Source organism: Erinaceus europaeus, chromosome 13 (assembly GCF_950295315.1).
Source record: "Erinaceus europaeus chromosome 13, mEriEur2.1, whole genome shotgun sequence".
NCBI classification, from domain to species: Eukaryota; Metazoa; Chordata; class Mammalia; order Eulipotyphla; family Erinaceidae; genus Erinaceus; species Erinaceus europaeus.
The window spans coordinates 91638693-91655686 of NC_080174.1; the positions used below are offsets into that span (position 1 = coordinate 91638693).

At 46.5% G+C, this 16994-nt stretch overlaps 1 protein-coding gene across 3 annotated transcripts in view; it reads right to left on the reverse strand.

The window, feature by feature from the left end:
• The window catches only part of VPS13D (vacuolar protein sorting 13 homolog D), a 267871-nt gene extending 251172 nt beyond the window's left edge, over positions 1 to 16699 (reverse strand). For all 3 annotated transcript variants that reach the window (XM_060170884.1, XM_060170883.1, XM_060170882.1), the window contains exons 1-8: positions 16530 to 16699; positions 10164 to 10241; positions 8146 to 8336; positions 7969 to 8049; positions 5972 to 6088; positions 3423 to 3527; positions 2337 to 2507; positions 1815 to 1915 (exon numbers count right to left, since the gene is read on the reverse strand). In XM_060170884.1, coding sequence (XP_060026867.1) covers positions 1815 to 1915; positions 2337 to 2507; positions 3423 to 3527; positions 5972 to 6088; positions 7969 to 8049; positions 8146 to 8336; positions 10164 to 10241; positions 16530 to 16626 — 941 coding nt within the window. In that variant the 5' untranslated portion in view covers positions 16627 to 16699. The remainder of the gene's footprint in view (positions 1 to 1814; positions 1916 to 2336; positions 2508 to 3422; positions 3528 to 5971; positions 6089 to 7968; positions 8050 to 8145; positions 8337 to 10163; positions 10242 to 16529) is intronic.
• Positions 16700 to 16994: the final 295 nt, after the last annotated feature.

The following is a 16994-nucleotide window of genomic DNA, read 5'->3' on the forward strand; positions in this document are numbered from 1 at the left end:
CCTCCCATCCCAACTAGCCCCTCTGCCTCTCTCTCTCAGAAGATCTTACTGTAGCCAGGAGATGGTGCAGTGGCTAGAGTTCCAGGAAGTCCTGCTTGGCATGTGCCAGAGATAGGATCAGAGTGTTGCTCTGATTCTCTCTCATGCTAATAAAAACTTTCAAAAGATCTTATGCATAATACTTTCAGCCTTTAGTTGACCACAGATAGCTGGAGTCATGAAAAGGGGGACTCTGTACTGAATTGCTTTGTATTACCCATAATACCAGTCCCGTAGCAGAAGACAGGTGTTGACTACAATGCAAGAAATTACAAGGACAGTTACCAAAGGGCTGAGGAGACAGCATAATGGTTATTCAAAAGATTTTCATGCTTGAGGATCTGAGGGCTCAGGTTCAATCCCCAACACACCATATACCAGAGGTGAGAGAGGTGAGCTGCTTGCTCTCAGGTGTGTGTGTGTGCATGTGTGTGTGCGTGTCTGTCTTTAAAAAATACCAAGGATGGGAGTCAGGTGGTAATGCAGCGGGTTAAGCGCACGTGGTGCAAAGCGCAAGGACCTGTATAAGGATTCCAGTTCGAGCCCCTAGCTCCCCATCTGCAGGGGAGTCGCTTCACAGGCAGTGAAGCAGGTCTGCAGGTGTCTGTCTTTCTCTCCCCCTCCTCTCTCCATTTCTCTCTGCTCTACCCAACAACGACATTGATAACAACAACAATAATAACTATAACAACAATAAAAACAAGGGCAACAAAAAGGAAATAAACATTAAAAAAAATACCAAGGATTTGACTATACTAAAGTTTCTGGGTTCAGGGAGATAGCCCAACATTAATGCACAGGACTTGTAGGCCTGAGACCTCAGAGATCCCAGATTCAATGCCTATTACCACCATATGCAGAGCCGAGTAGTAGCCATCCAGTCCTGTTTTCTCCACCTCCCTTCACTTCTTCTAACAAATAAAGAAATCTCTTTAAGAAAGATAATTCAGCATGCTCAGTGGATTTTTTTTGCCATGCAGACAGCCCTTCTAGCCCCAGCACCACAGGGGAGAACTACAGCATTAGGGAAAAGCTTGGTGCTGTGGTGTCTCTCTCTGCAGGAAAACACAGGCCAGAACAATGAAGTCGCATATGTGCAAGACTACAGCTTTGCAAAAAAAAAAAAAAAGTTTTAATATGTATACTGCACCAAAGTAAAGGACTCTGGGGCGGGAGGAGGGTTCAGGTCCTAGGATATGATGGTGAAGGACATATGTGGGGGGTGAGAGTGTGATGTGGAAGACTGAGAAATGTGACATATGGACCGGTAACTGCTGTGTTTTACTGTCAACTGTAGACCTTTAATCCCCCAATAAAAAGAAATGTTCAATATACTGGACTAGTCCAGTCTGTCACCACGCCACGGGGACATTCACCGTTGCTACATGAGCTAGGAGACAGCCTGTATAGACGCTGATCAAACCGCCTGAGAGAGGCGGAACAACACCAGTCCACTAGCTGAGACAGAGAGAGGACCTTCCCAGTCCTACCACTGCAAGTGAAGGGTGCACCTGACACACCACAGAGGCCGTGAGCACATGAACAGTGGTGGCAGAAAAGGCCCTTAAAGGTCAGAAAGTCAACTATCATCCCCAACTGTGTGTGCAGGGCCGCAAGCACGTCTGTCTTATATGCAGAGAAAGGGCATCATGCCGTGAGACGCACTTCACTCCAGACGCATCTGTCTCTCTCCCTCTCCATCTCCCCCTCCCCTCTCAATTTCTCTCTGTGCTGTCCAAAAACAGGAGACACATAATTAATTCACGAGCCCTTACTTCTCAGAAACAGCCACTCTGGGTTTCCATTTTCGGAACTTCACCTGCCTCTCCTTTCGTTCCAGCTCCTTGAGGAATTCCATGACTTGTCGGTACTGGAGCTTTGGATTAAAGATCGAGAGACACAAGGTTAGAAGAAATGTTTTTCTCTTGCTCAGGCAAGACACATCTGTGTAGGAACAAGTCACATGAGTATTCCACAGAGCAGACACAGCACAGAGCGGGAGCCCAAACTGTCCACGGAACAGCGTTCTCCCGCACACCTGAGGATGTGAGAATATCTCAGTCTCTGTTTATCCCTCTCCCTCGGCTTTCCCTTGCTCAGCACTTACAAACATCACATCAAAGCTAATCTGGGAGCAAACCCAACCCAACCAGTGAACGGTCAGTGGGTTTCGACTCAGTGCAGCTTGGGTCTCAGAATCTCTTCCCTTCCCACTGGGTATGGCCCAGCAGCAAGGTCCTTCCGTGGACGGCCGCCCCATAGCTGCCCAGCAGTCCCTGAGGAAGTCTGGCGTGTACCTGAGAAAGTGTCAGGGGGATGGTCTCTAGCTGAATGTCACATTCGATGCGGGGGCTGTGCCGGGACCTCAGAGGCTCTGTGGAACAGTTTCTCTTCAGGAGAGCAGAGGCGCAGACAGGCTCTAAGATGTAGTGATGGTCGTGACTGTCCATGCTCTGGTCCATGGCCTCCTGCGTGTCACAAAAACACCTGACATTATGGCAAATGTTTTTCAGAATCGAGTTGTATGTGGTTTTAAAAAAAAAAAAAAACTCTGTGTTTGTGTATTAGCAGAATCCAAAAACAAGAGTAAAACTGGGTATCTAAAAGCTCTGTAGAATTTTTTAAATTTGTATTTCTATTTCATTTTTGTAATATGAACTTATCAATGCTCTGGTCCTCTCTTTTTCTCATTAATAAACAGCTAAATCTAAAAATGTGAACATTGGGCAGGAGTAGATAGCATAATGGTTAAGCAAAGAGACTCACATCCCTAAGGCTCTAAAGTCCCAGGTTCAAGCCCCCACACCACCACAAGCCAGAGCTAAGCAGTGCTCTGGTAAAACAAACAAAAATTAAAATAAAATAAAATAAAAACATGAAAATAAAATGTGGATGCCTATTTAGTGCATGGTGACCAAGACAGCAGGCAACTATAATGTAATGTTCCATAGTCAAAAACAATGACGTATTTATTTATTTATTTATTTATAGAAATGATAGGGGCAAAAGAACCAGACATCACTCTGGTACATATGCTGCCAGGGATTGAACTCAGGACCTCATGCTTGAGAGTTCAATGCCTTATACAATGTGCCACCTCCTGGGCCACAGAAACAATGAATTCTGATCGAAAATATATAGTTTTAAATGAGGATAAAAAGAAAAAAAACCTGTACTATAATACAGATGTGAATCACACACAGCTCTCTGTGTTGTTCAGGCTGAACTGCAGCCGCCTGAAGCAAATACATTTGAGAGTGGATGCCGTGGAGGAAGAGGGGAGGCTAGTGGAAAGGCTGCTGTGGACATGATGCCAACACGGCAGTGACCTAGCACTCTCCCTCAGTGCTGAGGTGCAATCATGCATCCTGGCGGCGCCATACCTGCAACTCCACCTGAGGCAAGTCCCCCAGTAAAGTGCAGTCGACATCCCAATAGATGCTAAAGTCGGCCACGTCCAACTGCTTTTTCCGCATCCGCTTCTGCACCTGAGGTAAGAACAGCAGAAAACAGGTGCCTACTGGTGAATGTATTCCTTCATTCAACAAAAAAAGCTGGAAAATCATTCATAAAGTGCTTAGCATAGTTCTGGGGATACAGAGTTGAATAAAAGTGGATTTTCCTAATGGAGAGTTCAAACTCTAGCTAGCTAGGAAGACAAGTAATTCTAATTCAGCAGCAGACAGTCATTTAAGATGTTATAAACAGGGGGTCGGGCGGTGGCGCAGTGGGTTAGGCGCATGTGGCGCAAAGCGCAAGGACCGGCGTAAGAATCCCGGTTCGAGCCCCCAGCTCCCCACTTGCAGGGGAGTCGCTTCACGGGCGGTGAAGTAGGTCTGCAGGTGTCTATCTTTCACTCCCCCTCTGTCTTCCCCTCCTCTCTCCATTTCTCTCTGTCCTAACTAACCAACGAACAACATCAACAATGGCAATAATAATGGCCACAACGAGGCTACAACAACAAGGGCAACAAAAAGGGAAAAAAAATGGCCTCCAGGAGCAGTGGATTCATGGTGCAGGCACCGAGCCCAGCAATAACCCTGGAGGAGAAAAAACAAAAAAAAAGTTATAAACAGAGAAAATGTTACTATACAGAGTGCCAGTAGATTTATGCATTTCAGGCAAAGAGTTGGGAAGAGAGGAAAACCAGGAACATTTCCAAGTTTATGGTCTATGACATACATATATATAACTTTAAAAGGATGTAAATCAGCCCAGGAGTGGTGGAATCATGTATGCATAAGGCTCCAGAGCTGTAAAGACATAGATAACTAAATAAATATTTAGTAAAATGTTAGAGAATGTAGGGGGAAAAAAAGTTTCAGGTGGCTGAGCAAGTTGTGGTATATATACACAATGGAATACTACTCAGCTGTAAAAAATGGTGACTTCACCGTTTTCAGCTTGAAAACGGTGGACCTTGAAAAATTCATGTTAAGTGAAATAAGTCAGAAACAGAAGGATGAATATGGGATGATCTCACTCTCAGGCAGAAGTTGAAAAACAAGATCAGAAAAGAAAACACAAGTAGAACCTGAAATGGAATTGGCATATCGCATCAAAGTAAAAGACTCTGGGGTGGGTGGATGGGGAGAATACAGGTCCATGAAGGATGATAGAGGACCTAGTGGGGGTTGTATTGTTATATGGGAAACTGGGGAATGTTATGCATGTATAAACTATTGTATTCACTATTGAATGTAAAACATTAATTCCCCAATAAATAAAAAAAAGAAAAAATACATTTAAAATAAATAAGTAAATAAAATAAAATATTTAAAAAAGAAGAAGAGTCCCTATTATAACAGGAAAAAAAAGTTTCAGGGAAGCAAAATGGGCAGATGCAATAGTCTAGGTGTCATTTTGATCATGGCAAGCCTGCAGTCACAGACGCAACTCACAGCCAGCAAAGGAGCAAGAATAACAGTCACAAGAGAGCGGGGCGGGGGGGGGGGGGGGGGAGGGTGGCAGCCATCACAAAGCTTCCGCTATGAAACTAGACGGTCTGCCCATGCAGACAGAGGAGGAGAAGAATGCCCAAGGTGAAATCCATTTGCACCTCAGTTTCTTCATATGTAATAAAGGGACTGTGCCAACATTGAGTGGGAAGGGAAGCAATAAAAGGGAATTAGGGAAGTCGGGGGGTAGCGCAGCAGGGTAAGCACAGGTGGCGCAAAGCACAAGGACCGAGCAGCTTAAGGATCCGGGTTCGAGCCCCTGGCTCTCCACCTGCAGGGGAGTCGCTTCACAGGCAGTGAAACAAGTCTGCAGGTGTCTGTCTATCTTTCTCTTCCCCTCTCTGTCTTCCCCCTCCTCTCTCCATTTCTCTCTGTCATATCCAACAACAATGACAACAATAACTACAACAATAAAACAACAAGGGCAAGGGCAACAAAAGGGAATAAGTTAAATAAATATTTTAAAAAAAAGAAAGCAATTTCATTAAAAAAAAAAAAAAAAAAGGGCATTAGATCTGCAGCTAGAGCTGTTGCCTACAGGCAAGCAAACACAGACAGGTATGTTGCTTACACTCAGAGAAAGACACTGGCCCAAGAACTTGGAGGTGAAGAATCTAATCTCGGGCAAGAGAGATAGCCTGTTCTACAGACTCTTGTGCCTGAGGTGCCGAGGTCCCAGATTCAATCCCCTGCACCACCAGAAACCAGAGCTGACCAGTGCTCTGGAAAATGACAGAAGGCACAGTCCCTATGTCCCCAGGACTATTCTTCTCTTTGCTTGGCTTTGCTTTGCTTTAGATTTATTTATTAAAAAGAAAGAGAAAGAACTAGAGCATCAGGCTGGCACATGTGATGCCAGGTTTCAAGCTGCTCCCCCCAACCCCTGGCTTTCAAGTCCAAAGCTTCAGCCGCTGTGCTACCCCCGTGAACAGAACTGCGCTTCTCTTCCTAGTATGCAGTGGTTTCATACTCACAGGCTCACTGGCAGCATTCTGCATGGATACATTCTTGATGCAGATGCCAAATGCGAAAGGGTGGGCAGGATTAGTGACAGCATCTTCAAAGCGCAAGTGCACATCCTGGATTTTTAACTGTAGAGGGGAGGGAGAAGCACCTTCAGGGAGACAGCCAGACGTCGATGCACAGGACTTGCGCACCTGAATCCCCAGAGGCCCCAGCTTAACACTAGTGCCGCATGGGGCTACTACAGGGAGGAGTCAAGCTGCCCTAAACCGCTGAGTATCAGCTAGCAGTTTAGGACAACACCTGATCCACACACACATCTGATACTCTAATTCCTGTGTCAGACTCACAAAGTGGACTGGCATAACTGGCATTCCTCTGTGATAAGAGATACCTGCAATAGAGTCATGACACAGTCATCAAATCTGTTGAGAAAACACCTTAGAAACATTAATAGGCAAGAACATAGTTGTGTCTCGCTATTGGCTCCCCCTCCTTCTCCTGTGATATGTTAAGCTTGCTGTTGTATCCTATACCTGGACAAAGGAATGTCAACAGGGTGCATAAAGGGGCTTGAATCTGGCTCCTTGTGCACTGCAATGTGAGTGTTAAACCAGGTGTGCCACCACGTGGCCCCCCCAAAAAAAAAAAAAAGTCTTCTTAAAGGAAAAGAACCCACAGGAGAAAGAAATTATTTTTGTAATATGAAATCTCTCACAGGTACAATTCTGCAACTGCTAAGCCAACTGTCCTCATTCTTTTGATTTCAGGGTCTGTGGGGATGGGGGTTCCCAAAGCTCACCATCCCTGGAGTTTCCCGGGTTGCAGTCAGGGCTCAAACCCAGGGTCCTGTACAAGGTCAGGTGTGCATTCCCCCATGTGAGCTATCTCCTGGCCCCAGGAGGAAATGTTTTCATATCATGTATCTGATAAGAGACCAGAATCTGGGTGGGGGTATAGCAAATTGGTTATGCAAAGAGACTTTCATGCCTGAGGCTCTCAAGTCCTAAATTCAATCCCCTATACCTCCATAAGCCAGAGCTGAGCAATGCGCTGGTAAAAAAAAAAAAAAAAGGAAACTAAAAAGGGAAAATATAAATATAAAAAATAAATATAAATATATTATATAATATAAATATATTAACATATTTAATATATTTATATTTTTAAAATAAAATCAGTGGTGACTAGAAAAAATTAGTAACTACCTGAAACAGAATTCAGTCAGTCACCTCAAATTGACCAATCATTTTGCCGATGTTAGCAGAATCACAAAGCCAACAACCTCAAACTATACTGTTAGGGAAGAGATACACCTTGGGTGGATCTGGTTTGTGTCATGTTGACACTGCAAGAGAACACTGGTGCCAACATGTAAGGACTGACTCTTAGGACACTCGTGAGAATTATCGGATCTAGTTGGTCGGGACAAAATACAACTAAGTTAAAGGGGAAACGTGGCAGTGTACCTCCATAACAACAATCCTGTGACTCAGCATTCCCTCAATGAAGTGACACTGGAGAAACAGGAGGAGGGGGCACATGGGGAAGGGAAGGAGGCGGGCAGGGAGGGAGGAAACCAGTGAGAGATTAAGTATCTCGATTCACTCCGTGATGGAACAGAAACCATGTCTGCCCCTGCCTCACTTCGCAGAAGAATCAGTCCAAAGGGATGGCGCGACTGGCCGGTGACTGGCCGGAAGCAGCACAGGCTACGCTGGCCCACTTCCCAAGCAGCTGGTTCTGTAGCAAGTGGGACTCCAACAGCAAAAGGGAAAGCGGAAGAAGGGAAACGGAAGTGAGACAAAAACTCCTTCGCACACGGAGGACAGAGAAACCTGTGCCTGCCCAGAGTGAGGCGCTGGCCCTGCAGGGTCCCCCTCTGGCGTGGCATCTGCCAGAGCCGCCTACACTCCCAGCAGGAACAGCAGGTGAGGCCCACGAGCGCCAAGGCCGTGAGACACGTCTAGGCCTGAGCTCCCTCTGCTGTGAAGTGGACAGGACTCACCTCAATGTTCTCCACGATTCTCGTAACCAGGGAGGCAGTGACCGAGTACCAGTAGGGTTCTCCTTTCTGCTGGCGTTCGCTCTAGAAAGCAAAGAAGCAGCATTAAGGACTCCAGTGCCTGCTCAGGCCATGGGCCTCCCCACAGACGCTCCTACAGACAAAGGGACTTCTGCCTGCCTTCCATTTCTCCTCCAGGGCTTGGAGCAGGGCTTTCTTGCGTTCCCTTTCCAGCTGTTTCTCCTTTTCATCGTTGAAATCTTCTATTTTCTCAGGAGCTCCAACCAAATGAAGGCTGGAGATGGAGATCACCCACGGGTCCACATGGGGGCGGTAGAAGGGGATCTGCAGAGTCACCTTCCCAATCAGGCCTGAGGGGAGAAAGACTGTGTCAAAATCTGCACACATCTGTACCCTTCCTTGTGTCGTGTCCACATTCTACTTTTCTTTGAGGAACATTATTACGATTACTTTAGCCATTTATTTCTATTTAAGAGAGCAGGTTCTTGTACATGCCTCGCACATGTCTGAAATTTTTTTTTAAAAAAATGAGGACTAATAAATCAGAAGCAGGAGGCTGAGTGCGGGCACACCAGTTAAGACACACGTAGTACCAAGCCGGGAAAGCAACCAGGGAGTGGGTACAGCAAACGCTGAGTGTTACATGACAGAAAACATACCTTCTGTTCCTCTTCTCTGAATTTTTACAGAACAAGCAGAAAGATCACTTTTGCAAAGAACATTAGAAAACTTGAGCAGGGGCCAGGCGGTAGCGCACCTGGCTAAGCACACACCTTACAGTGTGCAAGGTCCTAGGTTCAAGTCTCTGGGCCTCACCTGCAAGAGGGAAGCTTCACAAGTGGTGAAGCAGGGCTGCTGGTGGTGTCTCTCTGTCTCTTCCCTTCTTTATCTCCCCCCTCCCTTCTCAAGAACAAGATGAATTTTAAAAAAAGAAAAAAGGAAGGAAAGAAAACAAGCAATTTTCCCACAGAACCTCCCTTAAACTTTTGATAATCAAATAACTGCTTTGGAAGATCTCACTCTTATCACTCACTAGATGGTTCTTTTCAGACCTGAATTTGTCACTACTTCCGCTAGAGGTTCTGGCAGTTTACACACCACTTGAGTTGATTTAAGAAGGCCTGGCTGGGTCTTCTGTAAGATTACTAATGTGTATCACCTAGCAACTGACTTGTTTACATTTGCATTTTAATTAATGTATTTACATAAGAGAGGAAGTCCTGGGGATTGAAGCTGGGACCCTTCTCATGAGACCCCAGGTATTACCACTGCAGGATCTCCCAGGTCCTGCATTTGCATTTTATAATGGTGACATAAGCAACCTAAAATAAGAAGACATCAATAGGCCACAGCTGACATAGGAGAGTTGTCTTAACAGGACAGTAGCGATAGTGCCAGGGACATTCATTCATCCACAAACTTACAGGTGCCAAGGACAAAACCACGGCCTCCTCCACCAGGACATGAACTCTTAGCAGTAAGCCACATTTCTGAATGACAGATCCTGTTTTCTAAGTGGTCATTCAGTCGAGAATGTTTTCCTGCCATGTCATTTGTGTCCTTACCAAGCCTAGCAATAACCCTGGTAGCAACAAAAAAAAAACCTAAATAATAATAATAATAATTAAAAGAAGAAGGTAAGTGCATGTGGTGCAAAGCACAAGGACCGGCCCAAGAATCCTGGTTCCAGCCCCTGGCTCATCTGCAAGGGAGTCGCTTCACAGGCGGAGAAGCAAGTCTGCAGGTGTCTATCTCTCTCCCCCTCTCTGTCATCCCCTCCTCTCTCCATTTCTCTCTGTCCTATCTAACAATGACGACATCAACAACAATAATAACTACAACAACAATAAAAACAACAAGGGCAACAACAAGGAAATAAATATTAAATAAATATTAATAAATAATTTTTAAAATTTTTTTTAAAAAGAAGAAGGTGCAAAAACACTTCCTTGAACATTCCAATGTAGTGGAAATCTGGAGTTCAGTGAGGGCCCCAACAATGGCCCAGGACATGCTGACACCAGTCGTATAGAGGCCACACTTACTGACCAACCTAAGCCCTATACTCCCCGTCCTGCTTGACCACAGACAGGCAAACTCAGGCCAGGATTCCCAGCTTCCACGTCCCAAACAACTTCAAACACAAAACTGCCTCCTTCTCCACTAGTCCCACATACCAGCTTTGACTTCAAATGGTAGTTCCAGTTCTTTCAAGGCATCTTTCTTCAATGGCAAGTTTTCTAGTTCAACAGCACCTGAAAAATAAAAACACTAGTAAGTGTCCCTCCAACGTACATTGGGTGTCTCCCAGCATATCATGGAGAACATGAAAGGAAAATGTTTACACCTTGAACATGGCTGCAAAAAACATGGGCTGAACCTCAGGAGCTTGAAGCCAACTTCCTGGCCACCCCACTTTGACAAGCAATTAACAGCCAAAGCGGAAGTTGATGAGTAGGGTAGGCGTCTTCTTCTGAGTCAGGTAGCAAATATCGCAAGCTTTATGGTGCCTATCACATATTTATTTCTCTTTATATACTTTCTGCAAGTCTTTAAAAGATCTAAGAGCCCCTCTTAGTTGGCAGGTAGGATTGGGCCACCTGCCGCCAGCTTGCAATCCCTGGTTTTGGCTGACATTCACCAGAGAACCATTAACATCTGGAGCACCAGGGATGGCAGTGAGCTCCTGAGTCCCTCACAGAGATGTCCCTGGGGCAATTTTTACAAGCACTCCCTACCTGCCTACCCCCAACATGAGGCTACTGCACACAGTACCTCAAAGCCTGTGGGAGCTGAGTAAAGTTGATCATGAATAGAAATCATTATAGGGGGCAGGAGCTGGTGCACCCAGTACAGCATATATGCTACCATGCTCAAGGACTCGGGTTCAAGTCCCCAGACCCCCACCTGCAATGAAGCTTTCTTGTTTTTAATTATCTTTATTATTGGATAGAGACAGCCAGAAATTGAGAGGGAAGGATGAGAGAGACGGAGAGAGAGAGATACCTGCAGCCCTGCTTCACCACTTGTGAAGCTTTCCCCCTGCAGGTGGAGACCAGAGGCTTGAACCCAGGTACTTGAGCACTGTAATGTGTGAGCTTAAGCAGGTGCGCCACCACTTGGCCCCCAAGGGAGAAGCTTCATGAGCAGTGAAGCAGGGCTACAGGTCTCTCTTTCTCCCTACCTCCTCCCACCCCTCTCAATTTCTCTGTCCTATCAAATAAAAGTAAGTGATTTTGAGGGGGGAATGGTCACCCAGAGTGGTGGCTTTATCTTGCAGGCACGGTACCCTAGAAATAACCCTGGTGACAAGATGGAAGGAAGAGAAGGAGGGAGGGGGGGAGGGAAAGAAGGAGGGAGAGAGGGAAGCCCCTCCTTTTGGTGAGACCACCTCTACCATTCTCCTCGACATCTCCACTTGCAGATATAACTCAGTCAGAAAGCCAAGGAACCAGGACAACCACCACTGAAGGCCCTCTGCTGACCTTGCTTTCATAATGACGTCCCTCCAGAGCATAAACATCTCAGAAGCAGCTCTAAAGGCACATTCAAGGGCACGGCTCTCGGCCTCCAGCTACGGAAGTTACTTGTTCATATACCACTCAACGCCTACTCTGTATCAGCACTGCGCTACTGAGCATCAGGAATATAGGGAAGAAGGCAGATCCGACCCCAAAATGCTGGGCAAACAGCGTCTGACAGAGCTGCCTGCACAGCATGAGGCGATTTCTAAGTCCACGAAGTCTTCCTGGGACATTATCTTCAAGGACAGAGAGTGCAGACAAGAACCACCCGAAAACCACTAAATGGTAAGAGAACCCAGAAGAAACACAGCAAGTGCTTTCCTCCAGAGACAAACGAATGCAGGAAGCCATTATTTCCCCCTTTGAATCACTGCCCAAGACTTAGAGGTTACTGACTCGTAAAGAAGTATTCAAGTCCAGCAATTTGGCAAACTCAAAGCACATGCAGTTGACTGATTTTTAGGCTTTTATGGGAACACTGTCCACATGGGGCATCATATACCTTAAGGCTAACCCAAAATTGAAGCAAATCAGCCCAGAGAATCAAAAAACACCTGTTTCCACATATGAGAAGAAAACCAAATGATCACAAGGGGGTGGGGAAGCATGAACTGTTCCTCATCAGGAGAGCAAATACCCCTTTTGCAATCTGAATCATTTGCTTTATTTTTCAGTTTGTCACAAAGGCATATGGCCTGTGACTCCCTTGGCTGCTTTGTCGTCTGGAAAAGCAGCAGGACTATAGGTCATCCACAGTGTGACAAGTTAAGCTGAATTGCAGAGGTGGTCTAGAAAAGAAAGAATGAGGAGCAAACAGCAAGCCAAAAACAGAAGAGCAGTAGCTGGTGGCCTAAGACCAGAGGCCTCCTAATTACTCAGCCACTGGGACCCATATCCACTACTGGCCCTGCTACACAGGGTCCCAGCAAAGGGCCAGGCCATACAGGGCCCAGAGCAGGGGAGCATTTTATAAATGATGGTGTTCAGCTGTGTCCTGCTTTCTCTCTTGCCAGCTTTCAGTTACCAAGTTGCAGATGCTACTAGGATTCCATATACTGGCTTCCTGGGGCAGACGACCTCACCAACGTGTCCTAGAACCTTCCTTCCCCAGAGTCCCGCCCCACTAGGGAAAAAAAGAAACAGCTGGGGCTGTGAGTCCACTGCCAATGCCCATGTCCAGCAGAGATGCAATTACAGAAGCCAGAACTCCCACCTTCTGCTCCCCAAGAAGAATTTTGGTCCATCCTCCCAGAGGATAAAGAATAGGGAAGCTTCCAATGGAGGCGATGGGACAGGGAACTCCAGTGGTGGGAACTGTATGGAGTTGTACCCCTGTGATCTTACAGTCCTGTTAATCAGTATTAAACTACTAATAAATTTTTTACAGGTGGCGCAAAGCGCAAGGACCAGAGTAAGGCTGCTGGTTAGAGCCCCCAGCTCTCCACCTGCAGGGAATCGCTTCACAGGCGGTGAAACAGGTCTGCAGGTGTCTATCTTTCTCTCCCCGTCTTCCCCTCCTCTCTCTATTTCTCTCTGTTCTATCCAACAACGATGACAACAATAAAACAAGAGCAACAAAAGGGAATAAATAAATAAAATATTTAAAAATAAATAAATAAATTTTTTAAATGATAGTGCTCATTTATTTCTAGTTCATCAATTTACAAGCCTATTTCAGAAGTCTCTTTCAAAAACTGCTCACCAACATGAAGGCAGAAGGGGACTAGTGAGGGGTGGATTGCTGTGTGGAAAACTGGCAAGTTTATACAAGTCTGTACATATGTACAAACTGTTGTATTGACTGTTGACTGTAAACCACGAATGCCCCAATAAGTAGACTTAAAAATAAATAAACTGCTCATCTCAGAGCAGCAGGAAGCCCACCGTGCTAGAAGACAGTTGTCTCAGCGGAACGCACACCTTGCCATGCATACGGCCCGGGTTTGAGCCCTGGCACCACATGGAAACACTGTGGCACCAAGGAAAGCTCCATCTATGATGCCTCTGTCGCCCGATACATACACACATATAACTAAAATAAAAGGATAAAAAAAGGTGGCCCGAGAGCAGTGAAACCACATTGGCATGAGGCCTTAGAAACTCAACAATAAGGAGGGAGGGAGGGAGGTCCAGGTGAATTCAGAGGTTGGTCCTCTCTTTCAGTGATCAATCACAGCTACTGCAGCTGAGGGGCTGGCACAGGGGATAAAGGCTGGGACTCCGGCGTGAGGTCTGAGCTACCACCCACAACACCTGTGCTAGAGTGATACTCTGCTTCTCCCTAGAGTTAAGAAATATTATCAGGGAAAGGCGACAGCCATGCATGACTCCAGAGCGCTCGTTCTAGGCCCTGCTGTTTGCCCTGTACGACTCAGCTTCATGACGTGTCTGAGAACCTCAGTGAGCTCTGGACCAGAGTGCGTGAACTTGACACTACTGCTCTTTGGACCTATCCTTCCCTCTCCCCAATAGACCGCTCACTTTCATTTTCCCCTCAGCAGCTCCTGAGAAGGGAAGAGAAATGCAGTCAGGGAAATGACAGAACCCACTATGTCCAATGAAAAGAAACAGCTCCCACACCTAACACTGTCCAGGCAGTTCACTGGATTAGAAGGGTCAAAAAGAAAAACTTGGGAAAGAGCCCTTCTGGAGACTAGCACCCTCCCCCTCAGGCTATCCACTGGCCTGTCCTGATCCACCTGCCAAACTCACACTGCCTTTAAAGACTGAACCTGCTGCAGGGGTCGGGTGGTGGCATACTGGGTTAAGTGCGCATAGTACAAAGGACCCGAGCAAGGATCCCAGTTTGAGCCCCCGCTCTCCACCTGCAGGGGAGTTGCTTCAGGGGGTGGTGAAGCAGGTCTGTAGGTGTCTTTCTTTTCTTTTTGTTTTTTGTTTTTATTTTATTTTATTTTTATTATTTCTGTTTATTGGATAGACAGCCAGAAATCGAGAGGGGAGGGGGAGATAGAAAGCAAGAGAGACACCTGCAGCCCTACTTCACCACTCAAAAAGTTTTCCCCCTGCAGGTGGGGACCAGGGGGATTCAAACCTGGATCCTTACACACTGTAACCTTTGTGCTCAACCAGGTGTACCACCAACCGTCCCCTCTCTCGCCCTTTCTGTCTCCCTTTCCTCTCTCAATTTCTCTCTGTCCTGTCCAATAAAAATGGGGAAAGTGGCCGCCACGAGCAGTGGATTCATAGTGCCGGCATCAAGCCCCAGTGATAACCCTGGAGGCAAAAAAAAAAAAAAAAGATTCCACCCACTTCCATACTGACTGTTTTCTTTCTCCATATTTGTGAATAATTTTCATTCGAGCTAAGCTAAGAAGATGTTATCATGCGGGAGACAAGGTGGCGGCACACGAGACAGGAGCGCCCGTTACCAGGCGTGAGAACCTGCAGCCAGGCCTCCCCAGGCCCTGTCTGCAGAGGGAAGCTTCACGAACAGTGGAGCAGTGCTGCACTTGCCTCTCCTCCTCTCTGTCTCTAGCCCTCTGTTAAAAAATGGCTACAGGCAATGACGGCAGAGTTGTATAGGCACTGAGCCCCAGAGTAAGTCGGGAGGCAGAAGAATAGAATGAAAATGAAGGAATTAACATGAGAAAGAGAATGATGTGTTGCCCATTCCCACACTATACAACTGGGCTGCATAAAGCAAGTACAGGCCAGCACAGACTGAGACAGCTCAAGTTTTAGATCCTGCTGAGCAAGACCTTAGAACCACTGGTGGGGATGGCACATAAGCTGTCTGGACATCTGTCTGGTGTCTGTTAGCTGTGAGCACTGCTTGTGGCCCGCTGATGGTGTGGGGGTGGCACTGGGGCTCACACATGCTCAGTGCCACCATCTCCTCAGGTCATATTTTTTTTCCTTTTCTATCTTTGAAGGGATAGAGGCGACACCACAGCACCACCCCACCCTCCACGGCGCTCCTCCCACCCACCGTGGCCTCCACGGTGCTTCTGTGGTGTGGAAGCTCAAGCCCCAGGCCCTGCATGCGGTGATGCCCCTGCTCTACCACGTGGGCTGTCTTCCGGCTCCTGCAATTCTCATTTTCGACAGAAACTGAGAGAAGACCTGTTTTCCTCCTCCCACACTAGCAAAGCTCAGGGAAAACCCTGTACAGACATGGACCCCTGGGACCCAAGCGACCCTCCACGACAGAAGACAAAGATCAGCGCGGAGGTGGTAAGGACGCAGGGAAAGGCCCTCCCCCAAGAAAGAAACCCTGAGGTAAAGCACTTGAGCCCAGCGGGCCGGGCGGAGACTGCTGTCACCCACTGGTGACCAATCTGATGACCCGAGCAGCCTCACAGAGCAGCGCTGGTGAACGCCCAGCCCAGTGCCTAGGTCACTCGGGAATAACGGCCAGCGCTGCGTGGAAGAATGTGGCATTGTACACAAATGCATGTGGACGCCAGGCTTTATTCTCAATCCAATAAAAAGAGGAGTGGCCCGGGAGGTGGCACAGTGGATAAAGCCCTGGCTCTCAAGCATGAGGTCCCGAGTTCAATCCCCGGCAGCATATGCACCAGAGTGATACCTGGTTCTCTCTCTCTCTCTCTCTCTCCTATCGTTCTCATAAATAAATAAATAAATAAGTCATTTTAAAGAGGGAGTTGGGTGGTAGTACAGCGGGTTAAGCGCACGTGGCGCAAAGCGCAAGGACCAGCAGAAGGATCCTGGTTCGAGCCCCCGGCTCCCCACCTGCAGGGGAGTTGCTTCACAGGTGGTGAAGCAGGTCTGCAGGTGTCTGTCTTTCTCTCCCCCTCTCTATCTTCCCCTCCTCTCTACATTTCTCTCTGTTCTATCTAACAGCGACGACATCAATAACAACAATAATAATAACTACAACAACAATAAAAAAAGAACAAGGGCAACAAAAGGGAAAATAAATAAAAAATGTTTTAAAAATATTTTATAATAATAATAATAAAGAAAAGAACATAAAAAACTAAAATTAAATGCCTCCTGCAAAGATCTCTTTTACCAAAAAGAAATACAAATACTCACCTTTCAAAAGTGCGACCGAGAGCTGGTCGGTGTTGAGATTGTTGACGTATTTCCCCAGATAGGTATTGAGAACCCAGGCTACAAGACCTTCCAACATGACGGTACCCTCAGGACTGTGTTTAGGAAGCACAGATCATTCTTCACTCCTCTCTCCCATGGTCACAGAAGAATCTAGGGAGAGAAAAGAAATCAACTAAGATTTAATCATGTTCTAAGCCGATGTCCAACCCCACCTTCCCTGGAAGTGGATATGTGTAAGCACAAGTTTAGGGAAAGATGGGCTGAGAAGCACTACAAGCTGCCTCTGCTAGGAAAGGGGGGCCTGGCAAGACAACACAACTACATTCTAGTTCAGTTGCATGAAAGTCACTTCAGAATTTACAAAATTTAAAAAACATATACATCTACAAGTGTGTATATATACACACACACACTATATAGATGTACTTTACAAGTCAAAGTTGC